This window comes from Euprymna scolopes, chromosome 15 (assembly GCF_053919585.1).
Source record: "Euprymna scolopes isolate OS-2025 chromosome 15, ASM5391958v1, whole genome shotgun sequence".
Taxonomy (NCBI): domain Eukaryota; kingdom Metazoa; phylum Mollusca; class Cephalopoda; order Sepiida; family Sepiolidae; genus Euprymna; species Euprymna scolopes.
Window position 1 is genome coordinate 130,090,861 of NC_136496.1, and position 23,076 is coordinate 130,113,936.

The 23,076-nt window shown below is 33.5% G+C and overlaps 1 protein-coding gene across 1 annotated transcript in view; it reads left to right on the forward strand.

Annotated features, from left to right (window-relative positions):
* LOC145294138 (protein O-mannosyl-transferase TMTC4-like) overlaps positions 1-23,076 on the forward strand; it is a 166,433-nt gene that overhangs the window by 140,565 nt on the left and 2,792 nt on the right. The window contains exons 13-16 of the mRNA XM_080141244.1: positions 2,002-2,109; positions 4,072-4,213; positions 13,507-13,621; positions 14,799-14,978. Coding sequence (XP_079997370.1) covers positions 2,002-2,109; positions 4,072-4,213; positions 13,507-13,621; positions 14,799-14,978 — 545 coding nt within the window. The remainder of the gene's footprint in view (positions 1-2,001; positions 2,110-4,071; positions 4,214-13,506; positions 13,622-14,798; positions 14,979-23,076) is intronic.

The following is a 23,076-nucleotide window of genomic DNA, read 5'->3' on the forward strand; positions in this document are numbered from 1 at the left end:
ATATAAATTTATTACAGTTGTCTCAAATGATTTTCACAGGATCTGCAGTTTGTCTACATTTTCTATTCTTACAGCTGTCTGTCCACCCCTGTCTAGACGTCTGTCCGCTTTGGTGGTCAGTTCTCAACTCTCTGAATCTCTCCAAAACTAACTACATCACGTGTTCTCTTACGTCACCTAATTACATGTCTCAGACCAACCTAATCCACAACTAGTTATTTGTTTATTCAAAACCCCAAAATAATGTTTACATATATTTTCTATTTTCACATTCCTTTTGCGATTCACACGTCAATCATTTCTTTCCCAATTTAATTGTTTATTCTTCTAATCATAACTGATCCAGCGACCATCCGTCGCTCAAATCAATTGATAAGAATACAATAACAATAATAATAATGTTTTGACCATTGACCTTGCTTGCCACAGTTAACAGATACTACGCTATGATCACAGCCTAAAGGGTCATAACATTACATTATTTATTAAGAGTTTCTATGTTGTGATTATGACTTGAGATTTTCCAAAAGTAATTATACCAAAGAGTGGACCTCATGGTCTGTCAATATTTTATGTCCATAGATTAAAAGCAAATTATCTTTTCATCTCGAGGTCGTCTAAGTTATATATATATATATATATATATATATATATATATCTCTAGCTACTTGTCTAGCTGCACTGATAAGCTGTGATACTGCAAAACAGTACTTTATGTGGATGACATATATATATATATATATATATATATTCTGACAAAAGATGAATAGGGTTTCAATTGTTCTTAGAGACAAAGAAACCTTAAATGAATGAATTGTGTTTGGTTGGAAAAAATGTTTGTCTTTATTTGCAAGCCATTGTTCATTAGTACAAACAAATATAACATCTCAAAATAAAACTGGTTTTAAATATGGTTTTATTTGGCAGGAGAATCTCTTTTTGTTAGAGCAATGAAAGAGACCACATGATTGATGTTGTGACCAGTGTCGGAATTGATCGCCGAACACAGGACAATAAATGGATGATTATGGCCTGTGCAGTGAAAGCACACACACGTTTAAAACTTTGTCTTAATTCGTTCTTGGATTCTGAGAAAGTTTCAAAGCAATCTAGGAGGGTAAAAAGTGGTCATTGGGTTTAATTTTAACGACCACGTAACTCTCACTTCCCTTATTTTGTTTTTTAGTCCTCACATTCCATAAGTGATGTTTCTGACGAAGGGGGAAGAATTTCTGTTTTCTGGATCAGAATCTATGTATGTATCAAACACTTATCCTTGGCTTGTAATATTTTTTAGCTCCTTAGATTGCATGGCTTAAAAAAAAACAATGGAAAAATACACACCAATTCCTGTCAGATCACCAACGTTAAGTCAGTACTCGGACACATTACCATTTGGGTATTCCAGGTACTGTATGCAAATATTCCACCCAAGGGTATAAATAAATTGCTTTGAGTATAATAGGTGACAGACTATTGAGCTTGTGAGGCCCTAATTACGTTTAATCATTTTACCTGTTGTAGGAATAATGGACTTATTCAGAGAAATCAATAAACCCCATGTGGTCCCCCATTCTCGATCATGCCGCCAATGTTGTGTACCATGGATTTCTTTTCTTTACCTTCTTCCCGTGTAAACGTAAGCATATAACATAATGGCATACAATACAGCCGCATTCATTTTCGTCTGAGATTCAAGGAACGTTCTAATTCCAAGAGAAAATCTGTAGAAACTGTTCCAGCTGTAGTGACGGCAGCAGCAGCAACAACAACAACAACAAGCATCAGAGAAATGTAAAATATTCATTATTTATTGGTTGAAATACTTGATGCTAATTGGTCAGTTCTATTAAAATACTCATTATTGATTGGTTGCTGATATCAGACTTTAACCAATTGAAAAGAGTCGTTTTTGAATTTAAAAATTTTGACTCTGATTATAATTTTGTTTTAAATATTAGATGAAATGCTTTTGTTATTTTTAATGTTTCTCATTGGCAGGCTTTATCCTGAATATGATCAAGCGATGAATAATTTAGCCAACATTTTGAAGGAGAGAAACATGGAAGAAGAAGCAAAGGAATTGCTTGAAAAAGCTGTTCAGATCAGGTAAGAAGTTGATACCAATTTATTAATTAACAATTACTGTATCTCTCTCAATTAAATGTTTATTTTTAGGCAGCATTCTTTCCTTAAAGTATATTTAACTAAATATTTTAGTCCTGATCCTTTCTAATTTTGACGTAAGTTTTCTTGTTTCTGGCAAGAACTGGCTGATGTTACTGCCATAATTACTTTTTATCTGAGGATTTTTAGATTCGTTCAGGTCGTTCGTCAGGAGTAAAGACGTTATGATATTTATGTTTTTTTTTGTTTTTTTTTTAAATATATATATCATGTATAATATTTTTAGATACAGATAAATATATCTGTATCAAAATGTAAATAAAAATTGAATAATATAAATGTAGGAGAATGCAGAGTATATTTATGTTAGGTTTAAAATATTTCATAATAAATAAATCTTAAAATAAGTTATTAAATTATGAATTTATTACTAGATTATAAAATAATTTTTTTCTTCAAAAAATCTTTATATATTCAAATAGAAATAAAACAAAATACTAAAACAGATATATTTGAAAAAAATTGTGTAAAAAAAAATGAAAGTCACAAAAGAATCGCCTGATGTATAAAAAAAAAAAAAGTAATGCATCAGTAATATAAGTGTATTCATATATGTATAACGAGACCGATACTGCACCAACCACACCGGGTGTCCTTAACCTTGTCGGATTCCACCCGATATGACAGGTGTTCTTTCGATCGTACATTGTCCCATCACAAGTTGGCCTGTTGATCGTCTTCACCCACTGTGTTTTCATGGTGGAGCGCTTTGCCTCTCGATCGAATCGTCTCCTACCCTGTGTAGGTAGTCTCCGGATATATCAATCACTCCGCTGATCCTTGCGGGTTGCTGCAAAATGAAGAGTCCTCACCACAAACAAACAGAACTCCGGTTTATAATAATAACAAACTATTTATTAATGTCATTACTTCATAACAGCTACTGTCTAAATTGAGGTTACTGACTATAGCAGTGAAACGAAGTAAGACGAGACCAGTAAAGTCACAGATTTCCCATTAACACAGGCTAGTTAACATCATAACATCAGGCCCTGAGGGCTCCCAAATTGGGAGCGCTTGACCAGCCCAGCCGTTCAGTTTGCTGGCTACAACTCTACTCTTTTTAGAATTCCTTTTTCTAAAAAAACCAACCCCTTTTCCCCACCTCTCCTTCAGAGAAAGGTTACAAGCACCCTTTCTTTATTCCTCTTAGAGCTTATCCTTCGTTCCCCTAATTTCTACTTCTCCTCTTCGAACTTATCTCTACCAAATTTTAACCCTCATTTGCACTGAGGTTTTTACTTATCAAATTAGGAGTGATTAGTCATTCCAGGTCGAACAATGCTTGGCGGCGACCCTTACCCTTGACCCCCATTCTAAGTTGTCAGCCTTAATCAGCTAAGGATCTCTGGATCTCTTCATACTTTTCAACAGAGGTTTTGAAAACAACCTTTCATGTTAACAGATATATAACAACAATGAGATAAAAACAATTATTTGTTTTTTCTCTTTCTGACAAAATCCCATAGACATTTCTGTTTTGTCCCAATCAGACATCAACACCCCCTCTTCTGCCCTCTCTTCCTCTATCCTGTCCAGTCAAACACCCTCTCACCGCAATATGCACCTCGTTGCATGCATTCATGACGCCAATAGTGTCATATATGCATAGTGTATTTTGCTATCTGAAGAGTAGCTATTTTGGAATATTTTTAAATGATATAATATTTAAAATTGTCCAAATGGTTATGAAACAATTTTAATGCATATGAAAATACAGAATATGATGTTCTTATTTTATATTTTGTTGTCTTGATTTTTGCAAAAATATTACATATATATATATATATATATATATATATATATATATATACACACACTTCCTCTCGTGTTACTAATTATACTGTCAATATCTAAACAAATATTTTCCATTCTTAATTGCAGACCATCATTTGCTGCAGCTTGGATGAATCTGGGCATTGTCCAGGCTTCGATGAATAAATATAATGAAGCTCTAATTAGTTACACCAATGCCATTCGTCACAGGCGCAATTATCCGGACTGTTTTTATAATTTAGGAAATTTGGTAATTAAAAAACGTTTCTCTTCATCTTGAATGAAAATAGTTTTTTATATTTTTTAATTATTTACATGTTTTTACAATGTTTTTACTGTTGTACTCTTTGACCTTCTTCAGTTGCTTTTTTTTTTTAATATTGGTATTAGCTGCTTGTTTGGGACAGACTGTTCCCATTCCATATCTTATGACTTTTTAACGATCTTATATCAGTTAATTTTTTTTAAGTTTCTTTACCAGGGTTTGAACTCACAAACTCTAGAATGTCTTAAGAAAAGTTAACTCATCCTTGATAGCTAAAACAAATAATGGTAATTTTCTTTTTACAAAATCTTTTTTGCATTTTCACTCCAAACAAGGTACAGTGCCACTTTGATGTCTGTTTGCATTACACTTAAACTTCTGCATGTCAGGAACCAGGAAGGGAAGCAGGAACTAGGAAGGGAATTCCAAACTTTAACAGTATTAGGGAAGAAACTATTAGAGTATAAGGCTTTCTTACATCTAGGGATCTCTGTGGAGGGGTGGGAATTTGCTGTTTGTCAGGGTATTTACATCGAGGGGGTACAAGGGCTTGTAGTTCATCAGAGCACTTACCATTAAAATACTTGTAAAACAGATGTAACATTTCGGCAACTGGATGAAATGCAAAAATAACCTGCTCAGTGACATGCAATATGGTTTCCATTCTGTAAGATTTACAGTTGATGTACTGTTATATCACACAAGATTAGTGAATCTTTCGACAGGGGCTTCGTTTCTAGAGCAATAGCTTTATGATAGGTTTAAATCAGAAACTCATAGTATTAATGCTGGCATCCCTCAAAGTTTCATCCTGGGCTGAACTCTCTTTCTGATCTTCAATGATCTCCCAAATCACATTCTTAGCTCATTCGTAGACATTTTTGCAGACAACACCACAATCTTTGGCAACACTTCAAAGGCCAGCAATGACCAAAATCTTTCTGATTCTCTCTTCTGATCTTGAGAACGTGGTGCAATGGGGAAAAAGGTGGGGGATTAATTTTGATGCATCAAAAACCAAGCTTCTCTCCTTTCACCATAATCGCTCTGACCTCTAGTTGAAATGAAAGGCTCTCGTCTTGGGGAAACTCCATTTCTTGACAAGCTTCTGGGACTGACATTCACTCCTGATCTGAAATGAACACATACATCAAATCTGTTGCTAAGATTGCTGGAAAAATGGTTGGATCACTCTACCGTTCCTCCATCTGTATAAGAGTCATGTTCACCCTAAAATGGAGTACTGTTGCACATCTGGACAGAAGCTGCTTGACGCACCCTATCCAGCCTTGATAGAGTTTAAAACTGGCTTCAAAACATAGGTGATGCCCTTTTCTTTTCTCTGCAACCTCTTTTGCACAGAAGAGACGTGAGTTTGTCTCTACTCTATCGGTATTTTCATGGCAAGTGCTCGACTGAACTCCAATCTATGGTCTCCCTCACCAAACTCTTACGAAAAGCATTCTTGCCAAACTTTCACGAAAAACACTTGTCTAGCTACAATCATTATAAACGATTTCCCACACTCTCTCTCTCTGTGCCTAAATCTAAATGCAGATTCCATAAACAAAGCTTCTTTCCCAGAACTGCCCATTTATGGAACACTGTTCCGCCAGCTTGCTTCTCGGTTGAATACAACATAGTAACCTACAAATCCAATGTAAACAAATTCTTATTGAGCCGTCCCCATAAATAATAAAATTCTACCCAATTAACGCCATTATCGATTACTACACTACCACCTTGTATTCATTAACCCTTATCCCCCAGTGGCCTTTGGGCCTTGATAAGTGGTGACTCCCAAGTAAAAAAAATGAAAACAAATAAAACTGGACAGAAGTTGAAGCCCAGCTGACAGTGCGGGGCCTATTACGTTGGCAATTCTTTTGAACGCTGTCTAAGAATAGCAGATGCACCAGCCCAAATGTGGCAACAATACTCCATACACTGGTGAATAGTGGCCTTGTAGAGGTACAGAATACTGTTAGGCGTAAGTAACTTTCCAGCATGGTAAAGAGCCCACTTTCTTTGCAGCAACCTTGGCAATGTCTTCAATGTATCTGTTCCAATTCATGTTCCCTGTGAATGTTAAGCCAAGGAGTTTGAACAAAGTATTTTCAGGTAATCTATCATTAGCAATAGGTGATACAATAGGGCGTGCCAATCCTAAACATCTTCTAGATATGAAGTTGGTTTGAGAGATAATTTACCTTTTCAAGTCATTACACTTTTTTATGAACCCATAATCGGCACAAATTACATTTTCTCCTATTGCATTCAACACCTTAACTCGACACACAAAGCAAAACGTCACAGATCAGAGTCTGTTAGCAACTATAGGTCAGTCACACATCATCACTTAAGTTCAGTTCTGGTCTTTTGATTTTTCATATTTTTGGTCTGTCCATCAGATAAAATTTTACAAGAACTCATCCATGTAGATTGATTTCCACAGACAAACTGAAACTATCTTGACAGTTTGTCTACGATGAAACGTTGAGGGCAAAAATCAAATTCCTGGTGAGAAATTCTGCAGACATACCTACCATTTCCCCCAACTGCTTTTAGAAATGGACTTTCAAGAAACCTATCTGTGGCCGAGGGGGAGGGGGGGTCTTTATTTATCCCTCTTTCCCTCCATCCTTGTCATGTTTTCCAGAGTTTTTCCCTACTAAGTGAGCCTGTTACTTCAACTGTTCTACAGCTACTGATGCAAACACTCTAATTCATTCTTTCATTGTAATCAAACTAATGTTATGAACATATCGTGGCAAGAAAGAAACAAGTTGAACTTTTAACTGATGGGAAGATTCAATCATTTCTAATTAAAATCAGTAGAAATTTATCATCAGTTAACAATGAGTTAAAAAAAAAATGTTTGATTTGTGAAATTGCTGACGTAGTAGATAGCGGTCGTGTTTTGAAACAAAATTGGATGAAAACGCGTTGTTTATTAAAAGATGAGAGATTTCATTTAAAGAAAGTTACTATATATATTTGTGTATGAGTCAATATGCATTTTAAGACTAAAAATTGTGTCATTTTAGATATTATCTATGTATAAGTCGATATGAATTTAAAGACTAAAAATTGTGTCATTTTAGGTATTATCTATGTATAAGTCGATATGCATTTTAAGACTAAAAATTGTGCCATTTTAGGTATTATCTATGTATGAGTCGATATGCATTTTAAGACTAAAAATTGTGTCATTTTAGATATTATCTATGTATGAGTCGATATGCATTTTAAGACTAAAAATTGTGCCATTTAAGTATTATCTATGTATGAGTTGATATGCATTTTAAGACTAAGAATTGTGTCATTTTAGATATTATCTATGTATGAGTCGATATGCATTTTAAGACTAAAAATTGTGCCATTTTAGGTATTATCTATGTATGAGTCGATATGCATTTTAAGACTAAAAATTGTGTCATTTTAGATATTATCTATGTATAAGTCGATATGCATTTTAAGACTAAAAATTGTGTCATTTTAGATATTATCTATGTATGAGTCGATATGCATTTTAAGACTAAAAATTGTGCCATTTAAGTATTATCTATGTATGAGTTGATATGCATTTTAAGACTAAGAATTGTGTCATTTTAGATATTATCTATGTATAAGTCGATATGCATTTTAAGACTAAAAATTGTGCCATTTTAGGTATTATCTATGTATGAGTCGATATGCATTTTAAGACTAAAAATTGTGTCATTTTAGATATTATCTATGTATAAGTCGATATGCATTTTAAGACTAAAAATTGTGTCATTTTAGGTATTATCTATGTATAAGTCGATATGCATTATAAGACTAAAAATTGTGTCATTTTAGGTATTATCTATGTATAAGTCGATATGCATTTTAAGACTAAAAATTGTGTCATTTTAGGTATTATCTATGTATAAGTCGATATGCATTTTGAGACTAAAAATTGTGTCATTTTAGATATTATCTATGTATAAGTCGATATGCATTTTAAGACTAAAAATTGTGTTGTTTTAGGTATTATCTATGTATAAGTCGATATGCATTTTAAGACTAAAAATTGTGCCATTTTAGGTATTATCTATGTATAAGTCGATATGCATTTAAAGACTAAAATTGTGTCATTTGAGGTATTATCTATGTATAAGTCGATATGCATTTTAAGACTAAAAATTGTGTCATTTTAGGTATTATCTATGTATAAGTCGATATGCATTATAAGACTAAAAATGGTGTAATTTTAGGTATTATCTATGTATAAGTCGATATGCATTTTAAGACTAAAAATTGTGCCATTTTAGGTATTATCTATGTATGAGTCGATATGCATTTTAAGACTAAAAATTGTGTCATTTTAGATATTATCTATGTATGAGTCGATATGCATTTTAAGACTAAAAATTGTGCCATTTTAGGTATTATCTATGTATGAGTCGATATGCATTTTAAGACTAAAAATTGTGTCATTTTAGATATTATCTATGTATAAGTCGATATGCATTTTAAGACTAAAAATTGTGTCATTTTAGATATTATCTATGTATGAGTCGATATGCATTTTAAGACTAAAAATTGTGCCATTTAAGTATTATCTATGTATGAGTTGATATGCATTTTAAGACTAAGAATTGTGTCATTTTAGATATTATCTATGTATAAGTCGATATGCATTTTAAGACTAAAAATTGTGCCATTTTAGGTATTATCTATGTATGAGTCGATATGCATTTTAAGACTAAAAATTGTGTCATTTTAGATATTATCTATGTATAAGTCGATATGCATTTTAAGACTAAAAATTGTGTCATTTTAGGTATTATCTATGTATAAGTCGATATGCATTATAAGACTAAAAATTGTGTCATTTTAGGTATTATCTATGTATAAGTCGATATGCATTTTAAGACTAAAAATTGTGTCATTTTAGGTATTATCTATGTATAAGTCGATATGCATTTTGAGACTAAAAATTGTGTCATTTTAGATATTATCTATGTATAAGTCGATATGCATTTTAAGACTAAAAATTGTGTTGTTTTAGGTATTATCTATGTATAAGTCGATATGCATTTTAAGACTAAAAATTGTGCCATTTTAGGTATTATCTATGTATAAGTCGATATGCATTTAAAGACTAAAATTGTGTCATTTGAGGTATTATCTATGTATAAGTCGATATGCATTTTAAGACTAAAAATTGTGTCATTTTAGGTATTATCTATGTATAAGTCGATATGCATTATAAGACTAAAAATGGTGTAATTTTAGGTATTATCTATGTATAAGTCGATATGCATTTTAAGACTAAAAATTGTGCCATTTTAGGTATTATCTATGTATAAGTCGATATGCATTTAAAGACTAAAATTGTGTCATTTGAGGTATTATCTATGTATAAGTCGATATGCATTTTAAGACTAAAAATTGTGTCATTTTAGGTATTATCTATGTATAAGTCGATATGCATTTTAAGACTAAAAATTGTGTCATTTTAAATATTATCTATGTATAAGTCGATATGCATTTTAAGACTAAAAATTGTGTCATTTTAGGTATTATCTATGTATAAGTCGATATGCATTTTAAGACTAAAAATTGTGTCATTTTAGGTATTATCTATGTATAAGTCGATATGCATTTTAAGACTAAAAATTGTGTCATTTTAAATATTATCTATGTATAAGTCGATATGCATTTTAAGACTAAAAATTGTGTCATTTTAGGTATTATCTATGTATAAGTCGATATGCATTTTAAGACTAAAAATTGTGCCATTTTAGGTATTATCTATGTATAAGTCGATATGCATTTTAAGACTAAAAATTGTGTCATTTTAGGTATTATCTATGTATAAGTCAATATGCATTTTAAGACTAAAAATTGTGCCATTTTAGGTATTATCTATGTATAAGTCGATATGCATTTTAAGACTAAAAATTGTGCCATTTTAGGTATTATCTATGTATAAGTCGATATGCATTTTAAGACTAAAAATTGTGCCATTTTAGGTATTATCTATGTATAAGTCGATATGCATTTTAAGACTAAAAATTGTGCCATTTTAGGTATTATCTATGTATAAGTCGATATGCATTTTAAGACTAAAAATTGTGTCATTTTAGGTATTATCTATGTATAAGTCGATATGCATTTTAAGACTAAAAATTGTTCCATTTTAGGTTTTTTTTTTTTTTTTTTTTTTTTTTTTTTACAAAGGCATCACCACATTATCAAGGCCCAGAGGCCACTCAAGGATAAGGGTTAAAGAGTGTACAGTAGAAATTGGTCAATATAGTAATCATTAGTAATGAAAATTTTGTAAGTTTAATAACTTATATGGAACGGCTCATCAAGAACTTATTTACTTTAGACTTGAACACAACCATATTGTAGTCAGCCGGAAAGCAGGAAAACGGAAGACAATTCCACAGGCGTGCAGTTCTAAGAAAGAAGCTTTGTTCATGGAATCTACGTTTAGGTTTAGGCACAGATAAAGAGTGGGGGAAATTATTGATAGTGTTTACAGCTAGACGAGTGTTTCTTGTGAAAGTTTTGCGAGGGGGGACCATAGATTGAAGCTCAGTTGAACACTTTCCATGAAAATAACGATACATCAGAGACAAACTCGCAACATCTCTTCTGTGAGATAGAGGTTGCAAGGAGGAGAAAAGGACATCTCCTACGAGGCTACGAAGTCTATTTTGAACTCTATCGAGGCAGGACAAGTCCTTTCTAGCAGCTCCTGCCCAGATGTGGCAACAGTATTCCATCCAGGTACGGCTCTTATATAGGTAGAGAATAGCATCAGCAGTGAGATATCTACTGGATCGATAGAAAGATCCCACCATTTTTCCAGTGAATTATCTATGTATGAGTTGATATGCATTTTAAGACTAAAAATTGTGTCATTTTAGGTATTATCTGTATATAAGTCGACTGTAAATTCTAGACAAGTTAAATGGGCCATGTCATAGCTCTTTCTTGCATAGATAATTTCCCTTTTGGTGTTTTTTGTAAGACATATTATAAACTGTTTCAGCATCCACGAGCGATAATATGTGCATTTATGCAAGTGTGATCTATTCGATTTCCATACATAGAAACAACCTGCTGCACACTTACATGCAACGAACGCAAATGTTGCTAATCAAACATTCTGATCAATGACATGTTGTAGATTCCAGAGACAGTTACTGTTTTTATACATAATTTATGTCACATACCATAATAACGTAAACGCATACCTTGCATGAGCCGTAATATACCATAATAATGTGAACGCATGCATTAAGTGCCATTAAATGATTTCATTAAATAATTGTCATTAAATTATTAAAAATTGTTAAACTTAGGGGAGAACGACATATCATAAACACTGCATTTCCTAACCTACTAAAAAACTGTCACATCATCACCGAATACATCATATCGAACTTAGGCCTATAGCAACCTCTAGAGAGTGAACATTGTGAGAGCTATTCCAATTATTATTAAGCCTCCCACTGAAAAACCACACATGTACTTACATGCTGGTAAACACACTGCAGTGGGGTTCAGAAGGAGTACGATTAATTACTAGGATTACCGGTATATGCTGACTGCACAATCAAAATGGCGTTTTCTGTTATGATCGAGCACCAAGTCACTCTTTAATAACATTTCCATTAATACAGGGTGACCCCCCAAAAAAAACAAAAGCTAAATGGAGGCCATCTAGAACATATGCTGTAGAACGGAAAAAAAAAAGGCCAAAGACCCTAGTGTTTTCAAAGTTTCATTTCATTCAGACAAATGCTAAGAAAAGGGGCCTAATTAAAGTTGGGGCCTGTTCTTGGCGGGGGGGGGTACCCTGTATTACCTCTGTATAAGTCAATTCCCCTAAAAATGACCTTAAAATTGTCTTCCAGAAATTCGACTTTCATCTGCACTTAATACAATGCTGGGTCTGATTCCTACTTATTTATTTTTTTTTTTTTCTGCAATGTTACACTTATAAGAATACTAGAAATTTTGATTTTTAAAAAGTTTGAAGAAGAATCAGGAGTCTGATACATTTTTAATTTTCTGATTATTTATTCCGATGAACGCAAATGAAATTGGAGAAAAGTTGTAGAATTTTTCTGAATTTTTGAATTGAGGATTGATAACTCGTATTATTTGAATTTGTGTTGTGAAAATAACACTCAAAATGATAACACTAGTTTGATTAATATACATGTGAGTTAATGTCATTAAATTTGATTAATATACATGTGAGTTAATATGTCATTAAATTCCTAGAAAAATTTAACTCTTATTGAAATAATTTTGAATTTTGATATTGATTTTTATAACAGCTAAAACAAATGTTCTCTTTTTGTAAGTATAGAAGATTCCTTCACAAAAACAAGTTTTTATTTTTAAGTTAATTTTCAATCACAATTAGTTTCAGCATAAAATTTATCCTCCCAAATTATAAATCGATTCTTTTTTTTCTTTTTGCTTGTCAATTGAATTCTATGACAATAATTGTAATTGAACTGTGTTATTTATATTCGAACAACACCTTCACCAAATGTTGCTATTTAACTTTTATAAGAACAACTGGTGACGAAAGCCAATTTAAGTCTCAAGTGTTTGCAATGAATATTTTTGTTTCTTGTTATACTGGAAAAAGGGAAATTACACCAGTTATCACTTGGCCTTGTCGGTGGGGCATTAGAATACGCCGACTGCCCCCCTACAGAGGGTAAAAGTCCCTCAATGGGGGTCCTGGATATGACCTTAAACTATATCCAGTGGTGAGGCCCCAGCTTGTGGACTTTTGGGAGTGTGGAGCCACCTTTTAATTACCATTGCTCCCAGGACCACTCTGACCCGGAGTTGTAGTACCTGTTAGGGTCCCAACTATGGGTTAAATAGAAACTGACATGAAAACAACAAATATATTCTATTAAAAAAATTTTTTCTTCAAAATCTTTGGATTCGGCATTAAATAACCCGAAAAGGGTTGATATGCCGTAATACAAAAACAACCAACCAACCAGTTATCACTATTTATATAGTACCAGTAATGTCTACACCGGTGATAAGGAGCGAAAGTACTCCACTGCCTATCTGAACGCTAGTCAGTTATACCCGTATTCCTACCTTTGTACCTGTGATGTTAATACACTTTGTTTATTAAACCAACCTCGACTTGATTTTCTTCTTTTACTATTGTGTTACGAGACATTTCTACATAAAACAAAATCAAACAGATTAAAATATCATCAAATTACTGAAACCTTTCATTTTTTCAGTTTTTGGAAACCAAACAGCATGACTTGGCAATACAAGCGTGGAGAAATGCTACAATTCTAAAGCCGACCCACCTCAGTTCTTGGAGCAATATGATTATCCTTCTCGATTCTATCGGTGAGTATTTTATTTCCTCTCCACAAGGCCAGACGTGGTTTTGAGAAGTCAGTGCACTAAGAAAAGTGCACTCTGGCCTACAAAATGCCTGAGCAGCCATGTTGGCATTCCTCAGTAGCGGTACCTCAAGCAATTAGCAATAAACTACCCTTTCTCAAAGAGAAGGTAAAGCCTAGGAAGGTGAACTTCCTAGAAGTAAACAAAACCATAAATCACTCTGACAGCAACAAAGTTGTTGTTGGACTGATTGTCAAAATGTATCTCGAATGTATGGTTAGATATAGTTTAGTAAGCTTAGGATTGTATGGTTAGATATAGTTTAGTAAGTTTAGGATTGTATGGTTAGATATAGTTTACTAAGCTTAGGATTGTATGGTTAGATATAGTTTAGTAAGCTTAGGAATGTATGGTTAGATATAGTTTAGTAAGCTTAGGAATGTATGGTTAGATATAGTTTAGTAAGCTTAGGATTGTATGGTTAGATATAGTTTAGTAAGTTTAGGATTGTATGGTTAGATATAGTTTAGTAAGCTTAGGATTGTATGGTTAGATATAGTTTAGTAAGCTTAGGATTGTATGGTTAGATATAGTTTAGTAAGCTTAGGATTGTATGGTTAGATACAGTTTAGTAAGTTTAGGATTGTATGGTTAGATATAGTTTAGTAAGCTTAGGATTGTATGGTTAGATACAGTTTAGTAAGTTTAGGATTGTATGGTTAGATATAGTTTAGTAAGCTTAGGAATGTATGGTTAGATATAGTTTAGTAAGCTTAGGAATGTATGGTTAGATATAGTTTAGTAAGCTTAGGAATGTATGGTTAGATATAGTTTAGTAAGCTTAGGAATGTATGGTTAGATATAGTTTAGTAAGTTTAGGATTGTATGGTTTGATATAGTTTAGTAAGCTTAGGAATGTATGGTTAGATATAGTTTAGTAAGCTTAGGAATGTATGGTTAGATATAGTTTAGTAAGTTTAGGAATGTATGGTTAGATATAGTTTAGTAAGCTTAGGAATGTATGGTTATATATGAAGACTTTATTATTTACCATTATTTTGTTCAACCTTTGCTTGAATTTGAATCACTTCACAAAAATAGAGAAAAAAAAATCAAGTTTTATCTTTACTCTGCCTTTGCTTGAATTGGCTCTTTTTACATTTTTTTTTTATTTTTCCAGATTTGAAAACAGCAGAAACAGCATGTTTGAATGCCATAAATCACCTTCCCCAAGAGTCCATACTTTATTTGCACCTGGGAAGCGTGTTGGGTAAAATGGAACGCTACAAAGAAAGTGAACAGAACTTCCTCCGTGCAATTAAGCTCATGCCAAATAATTCCCGTTATTACCTCAACTTAGGTTTGTCTTTTTTTTTTTCTGCTATGTAATGTGAATATCTCTCTCTGTCTGTCTCTCTCTCTCTTATATATATATATATATTATTATTATTATTATTATTTCTAGTCAGACTTTCAAGATTAAGGCTTGATAGATAACTGCACTGCCTTGACCTTGTGCTATTCTTTTGCAGCATATGCTTGTTCTATTTGGGAGAGATCAATACATACCAAAAAGTTACATGCAGTATGCTGCTTAATCACTAATTGCCTGAAGCCCTCCTATCTGAACCACCTGCAATTCCTCACTGATATTGCCAACCAGTGATGAACACAGTCTCCTTCATGAACATGAACCAATGGCTGGAGTCAAGAAGTGTTGAACCCCGAACCTCAGGAAGAGAAAGAAGCTAGAAAATATTCCATCCTTCTGAAGCTCTTTCTCTTAGCTCAGAAGCACCCAACCACCTGGAAACAGGAATGAAGCAATCAAAACTTGCTATGACAAGATGGCGCTACAAAACCGGCACAACTATCTGCAGAAATGGAGAGAAGGACTATGCGATGTAAGAATACTGATGCAGCTTGGAAAATCTTGTAGAGTACAAGAAAAATGCAAAGGAATGTGTAAGATGCAAAGAATATTAATAGTAATTGTCTTTATTTGATTGATTGTCTATATAACAAACGGTTCCCCAGTTCGATACAAAACACCTGACGAAGGCCGGAGGGCAAAACGTTTGAAATGTGTGACAATAACAACCAAGATGAGGAAGTCAGTCCGACAATCTCAATCAATAGCTATTAATTTTTAACTCCAAATTCATTTTATATTATAACTTGCATTTATATAATTGTAGAAATTATTTCTTACTATCTGGATGTTTGGTTGTTGGCCAGTCGTATAATACACTTAAACATGATTTTTAAATTCATGCAGATTTCATATTATTATTATTATATAATCAATCTTCTATTGATTATATATTTTATGAGGAATAATTTGCCTCATGGACTAATTCAAAAAAAAAAAATGATATCAATTTCCGTCTGTATTTGTTTACAATATCATGTCAGCTGATAATTTGGACTTGACGATCTTAAAAATAATCTTTCTTATAGCTAAAAATGAATTTTTACAGAAAAATAGTTTACATTTACACCTGCCATTAGTTCCTATTTACAATGCCTCCCCACGGGACAGAGTTAGACACCAGGGTCGTTTTTTTAATGTGGAGAAAAGGAACAAAAATAAAAATTGTCTCAGTCGTGAAAGATTTCTCCTCCACTGACAGAGAACAAGAAATTGAAGTGCAGCATCTGAAGAACAGATACTACACTTTGATCTTGCACCGACTGGTGTAATGTAAAATATTTCCCTGTAAAATTTTTTTTTTTATCTATAACAGAAGACTATTTTTAAGATTGGATTTTTTCGATTTTCGATACTTATCGGATGAATTTCTGTACAAAACATATCTAAGAACACTGCCAGACATATAAATTAGTATTGTGTGATTTCAGAACCTATGGGGAAGGAACTCGCATAGACACAGAAAGTGACTTTTCTATAACAATACAACAATAATAATAATACGACTTTTCTATATGTTTAAAAGAAATTCGTGTAATTTAGAAGTGAACAAAAAATATGCAGTTTAAATTCCTAAAGATATTGTTCAACATATCACTGACTTAACGCTGCAAAATTTACAATTACAAAAGATTATTCAAATATTTAGCAGTGAAACAAACTATAAGAAATAATTATAATAAAAACCAAATTTTACGTAATCCAATTTGTATGAGAATTTTACATAGTTCAATTTGTATGAGAAGAAATTGTTTCATATTAACAGAATTTGAAGCAAATATATTTAGTACACATTTTTTTTTTTGTTATTTATGCAAATGTTTTGGTTACACATTTGCAGATATGTTTCAGTTCTAGGTAAAAATTGGCTGGTCTTTCTCAGACCAAGATCTTAGAATGATGGCAGAGATGTAACTAATTGCATAAATATAAATTAACATTAAATCTCTCCTAAGGTTAAAAATACCAGTAAAATGAAGAACAAAAATTCTTGCTTTGAAAAGAACATTTTTTGTTGAAAGTTTCATCCTTTAACATAAATGATTTTGTTCTTTTAAAAAAAAATTACATTATTTTGGTTTTCAAATTTTTATAAATAATTTAGTTATATACATACCAGCTGGACACCTGGCATTGATCGGTCGTATAATACGCTTAAACATGATATTTTAATTCATGTAGATTGCATATGAATTATTATAGAATTAATCCTCTACTGATTATTATATACTAGTGGGGTTGGGTTGGGGAAATGTTAGTAGGTAGGTAGGCAGGCTGGAACCTGTGACGCGATGACAGAAAAGAAAGTGAAAGAAAACCTGAGAGTTTACTGCTGTGCTATGATGCGACAGGAAGTGAAAAGCATTCAAATTTAGTGATGTCGATCAAAAAGTTAAGTGAATGAGTTCACGCAGGCGCGAAAACGGACGTCTGACTTTATGTCATTTTATTATTTTCCCCACGATGTTGGGGAAAACCAGCTCCCCCAAAAAAGGGGGAACTCTGGCAGTGTCTTAATGAATAGCAATTGTCTGATATGAAGGGTTTCTCTCACATTGATCAAAGCTGAGTGCCTTTCTAGATTATAATCTAGGAAATATAAGGAAGGATATCCAAAATAGTAACCTTGTTGAGAAGCCTTTCGTGGACATACAAAAACGCGCGCCCAGTTTGCCTTTTATATTATAGACTAGTCGGGTTGCCCAGGTGTTTGTAGGTGTGTGTGTGTGTGTGTGTGTGTGTGAAAAAAATTAGTATAAGGCAACAGCGAAGGAGGAAAAGAATGTGAAAACAAACGTGACCTCTTACTGCGACGCTAAGCGGGCAAAGGAAGTGATAATCGTTCAAATTAAACAATTGAAAAATGCAGCTGCATAAATGCTGGTGCTACCAGATCAGGCTGTCTACTGACTTCCTGAGATGAAACGCACCTACATAGATGTCTTTGTTTTTTTATTCCCTTTTGCAAAACTTAGTCATGTTCTGCGAAAACAAAAACAAAAACAACATTCTCCTCCCCTTCCCCTCCCTCGTTTTCTTTTTCCTTCACCTCCTCACCCTTTTTTTTTTTTTTTTTTTTTTTTTTTTTTTGCCTAGTTGGTAGGGCGATAGAACATACCAACTGCCCCCCTGCAGAGGGTAAAAATCCTTCAATGGGACCACCAGTTGACCGTTGGTGGCAACCCGTAATGCATTAAGAACGGGATCCTGGTGGTTGAGTGGAACATGCCTAGGAAATAATAACATGATACTACAACACACCACTTTGGCCCTTACTAGGCTAGACGGGAGGTTGGATAGGCCCGATCCAATCAATCGGTTGGTCATGACAAGCACTAATTCAGACAATCCAAACAAAAACACACTAACACTCAACATAAACAATAAACTGAGTTAATAAGCGATGGCTGAAGGGTCAATCAAGCTGGGAAAAAGGTAACCATCAGGAATAATAAAAATACAGGGAAATCCCATACTTGGGTGGGCATAACCATATATTGTGAATGCTTGGAAACCTCCCCATGTTTGAGTATACCAGCTATGTAGCCCTGGAGAACCGAGGCGAATGGGATTTACCCCCTCATAGTTCTTCCCCATAAGGGGCTCCGAGGAGGGTGGGGAGCATGGCTGATGAATTTTTCAAAAATTATTATGAATGCCAAAAAATCCAAGAGACCACACACAGAAATAGACTCTGACAGCGACAATGAAGATACAAACTTTCCAAGATTCATCGTGCTAGAAGCAACGTCTAATATACCGTTAACTAAAATGTCACCCTTCATTATCCAAAAGGTAATATCAAGCAAAATAACACCTAAAAATGTCAAAAAATTAAGGAATGGTACCATATTGGTAGAAGTACAAAATAAAAAACAGGCCAAAACTCTACTTCAACTACAAAAATTGCATGAAACAAACATCAAAGCTTATCCACACCAAACACTAAACTACTCCAAAGGAGTCATAAAAAACCAGGAAATCTCCGTCTGCACAACAGAAGAAATCAAAACAGAACTAAAAAACCAAGGGGTCACAGATGTAAAAAGAATCACATTTAAAAAAAAAGGAGAGGTAATATATACAAACACTTATATATTAACATTCAATTATCCTCAAATACCAGAGACCATCAATATAGGTTATGAAAGAACGAAAATAGAACAATACATTCCAAAACCTTTACAATGCTACAACTGCCAAAAGTTTGGACATAATAAAGACCAATGTCTAAGATTCTTCACATGTGGAAACTGCAGTGAAAAAAACCCAGACCACGATGAAGAAGACTGTCCAAATAAAACCAAATGCACAAACTGTCAAGAAGAGCACCACTCTCACTCAAAACAGTGCAAAATATATAAGCAAGAGAAGGAAATAATAACAATCAAATATCAAAAAAATATAACCTTCCAAGAAGCCCGCAAAGAAGTCACAAATCGCACCAAAAACTCATATGCCACAATAACCCAACAAGCAAACAAAATGTACAACTACAATGAACTAAACCTTGCTCCAGAAATTGCAAACCTAGCAAAAGAACTAAAGAACATACTTGAAGAATTAAAATCTTTTTTATCAGAACTGAAAATAAATTCTAACAGCCAAATAAAAGTCAGAAACGAACAACCCAGTATAAAAGAAAACGAAACAAAGGAAATCAGAAAAACTTCCATCAATATTGAGGAATCAATCTCTAAAGAAATGAAACCTCCTCAATTATCAAAACGTGAAAGATCCAAGTCACTAACAAGGACAAAAACAGATGTTAAAAATAAACACACAACAACAGAAAAAATGGAAATAGAACAGAACAACAAAAAAACTACCCCCCAAAAACAAAATGACAAACAAAAAACAGAATTAGTATTAATTGAAAATGAAAATAAATTTGAACTAGTTGAAACTGGTAGCCAAAAAAGACAGTCAAGACAAAGTAAATCTAAAAGTCCCAGACCAAAACCCAAAAAAAGCCTCTCACCAGAAACAAGAAACAGACCATCCACTTCCAAAAGAAACACCCAAACTAACATCGAAACTATGGACGTAGACATAAACACCAACAGTCCAAAACCAAAAGAAAATATAAACCATGACTAACAAAATCCTACAGTGGAACATAAGAGGATTAAAAATTAATATCGAAGAAATGCAAATACTTATCAAATCCTTATGTCCTGCAATAATTTGCCTACAGGAAACACACTTAAAAGAAAATGACAAAATTAACATAAAACACTACTCAATATACAACCACATAAACAAATTATCATGCAAAGCCACCGGTGGATCATCAATACTGATAAACGAAAACATTCCACACAGCAAAGTGAACTTAAAAACAAATATGCAAGCTGTTGCAATAACTGCAACACTACACAAAACAGTAACCCTATGCTCACTCTATATACCACCAAATGAAACAATAAACGAAACAGAATTAAACAATATAATCAAACAACTACCTAAACCTTTTCTACTGTTGGGAGACTTCAATAGTCACAATATATGGTGGGGCAGTAAAAAAAACAACAAAAGAGGCCAAACCATAGAAAAAATAATTAACCAAAATGATCTATGCCTACTCAACAACAAAGAGAATACATATATGCACCCACCAACGGGAACCCTATCAGCAATCGATATAACACTATGTGACCCAACTATATACATGGATTATAGCTGGAGAACACATAAGGATACATGCGGAAGTGACCACTTCCCAATCATAATAGAAAACGAGAATCCCAAGCCAGAAGACAAAACACCCCGCTGGAATTTACAAAAGGCAAATTGGGAAAATTTCCAAAATACATGTCAATACAGATTAATACCTGAAGCGAATCCTGACTTAGAACACATCACATATTTCAGCAACACCCTACTCACAATAGCCGAGGAGAACATACCAAAAAGTTCCACTACTACAAAATATAACAAACCCTGGTACAATAAAGAATGCAAAGAAGCTATAAGAGCCAGACGTGCAAACCTAAGGAAATTCAAAAACAGTCCAACGAAAGAAAATTTGGACACCTATAAAAACAGCAAAGCCAAAGCACGGAAAACTATCAAAGAATCAAAACGGAACTCGTGGAAAGACTATGTAACAAAAATTAATCAAAACACAAAACCCAAAAAAGTATGGGAGATGGTCAGAAAAATAGCAGGAAAAAATACAAAGAACCCTATTAAACACCTTATATGCGACAACACAAAGATTACCGACAAACAAAATATCGCAAATAAATTAGCAGAACAATTCTCAATGAACTCATCATCAAAAAACCAAAATAAAAAATTCCAAGCTATAAAGAAAAATGAAGAAAAAATAAAAATAAACTTCAAATCAAAAAATGAAGAAAACTACAATCAATTATTCAACAGTGCAGAACTAGAGGAGGCAATAAACAAATCTCCCGATACAGCAGTCGGCCCCGACGAGATCCATTATCAATTCCTCAAAAAACTACCAAAACCATCACTGGACTACTTATTACAAATTTACAATGAGATATGGATAACTAACAACATTCCAAAAAACTGGAAGCAGGCAACAGTAATCCCAATACCCAAACCAAAAAAAGACCATACAAACCCAACAAACTACCGACCCATTGCACTAACTAGTTGTTTGTGCAAAACTTTTGAGAGAATGATTAACGAAAGGTTAAATTGGTACTTGGAAAGCAAAAATCTAATTACAGAAAGCCAGTCGGGTTTCAGGAAAAATAGAAGCCCCACCGATCACTTAATAAAACTGGAAACACGCATAAGAGAAGCATTTGCAAAAAAAGAACATCTAATAGCAATTTTTTTTGACATGCAAAAGGCGTATGACACCGCTTGGAAATACGGAATCCAAAAAGACCTGTATGAACTAGGACTTAGGGGTAGAATGCCAGAAATTATCAGAAATTTCTTAACAAATAGAAACTTCCAAGTACGGATGGACAACACTTATTCAGTCCAAAAAGATCAAGAAATGGGGGTCCCCCAAGGCAGTATCCTGTCTGTCACCCTCTTCAACATTAAAATAAACAATATCATAAAAAACATAGACCCAGGAATTGAAAACGCCCTATACGTGGACGACCTACTTATATACTACCAATCTAAATATATACAAACAGCCGAACGCAAACTACAACTCTGTCTGAATAAAATAAACAAATGGGCCATAGAAAATGGATTTACATTCTCAGAGGAAAAAACTAAATGCATCCACTTTTGCAAATTACGAAAATTCCACCACGACCCCAACCTGAAACTGGATAACAAGAACATCCCACTCACCGACCAACATAAATATTTAGGTATTATATTCGATAAAAAATTGAACTTTATACCGCATATAAAATATTTAAAAGCAAAATGCCAAAAGACAATGCAATTGATCAAAGTCCTAGCACACACCGATTGGGGTGCAGACAAAGTCACATTATTGAAATTATACCAAACTCTAATCAGATCTAAAATGGACTATGGATGCTTCATCTATGGAGCAGCAAGGAAGTCCTACATAAAAGAACTAAATACAATCCATCATCAAGGATTAAGATTAGCCTTGGGAGCATTTAGAACCTCTCCAGTAGAAAGCCTCTATATAGAGGCCCATGAGCCTCCACTGATTCTAAGACGACAGAAGTTAGCGCTACAATATTACCTAAAGCTGGTATCGTGTCCAACAAATCCTGCATACCAATGTACCCTCCACCCACAATACACACATCTCTTCAACAAGAAAGAAAATATCATCAAGCCCTACAGCCTCCGGATAAAAAACCTTCTCACAGAAGCCCAAATGGACATTACAAAAATACATAAATATAACAAATCAAAAACTCCACCCTGGATGATCAAACAACCACACATAATATTAAAATTAAATAAATATCCCAAAACGAAAACCCACCCATCAACCTTCCATGAAGAACTACTTATCATCCAGAATACATACAAAGAATATACACAAATTTACACTGACGGATCAAAAGATGGAGATAAAGTAGGATGCGCAGCCATC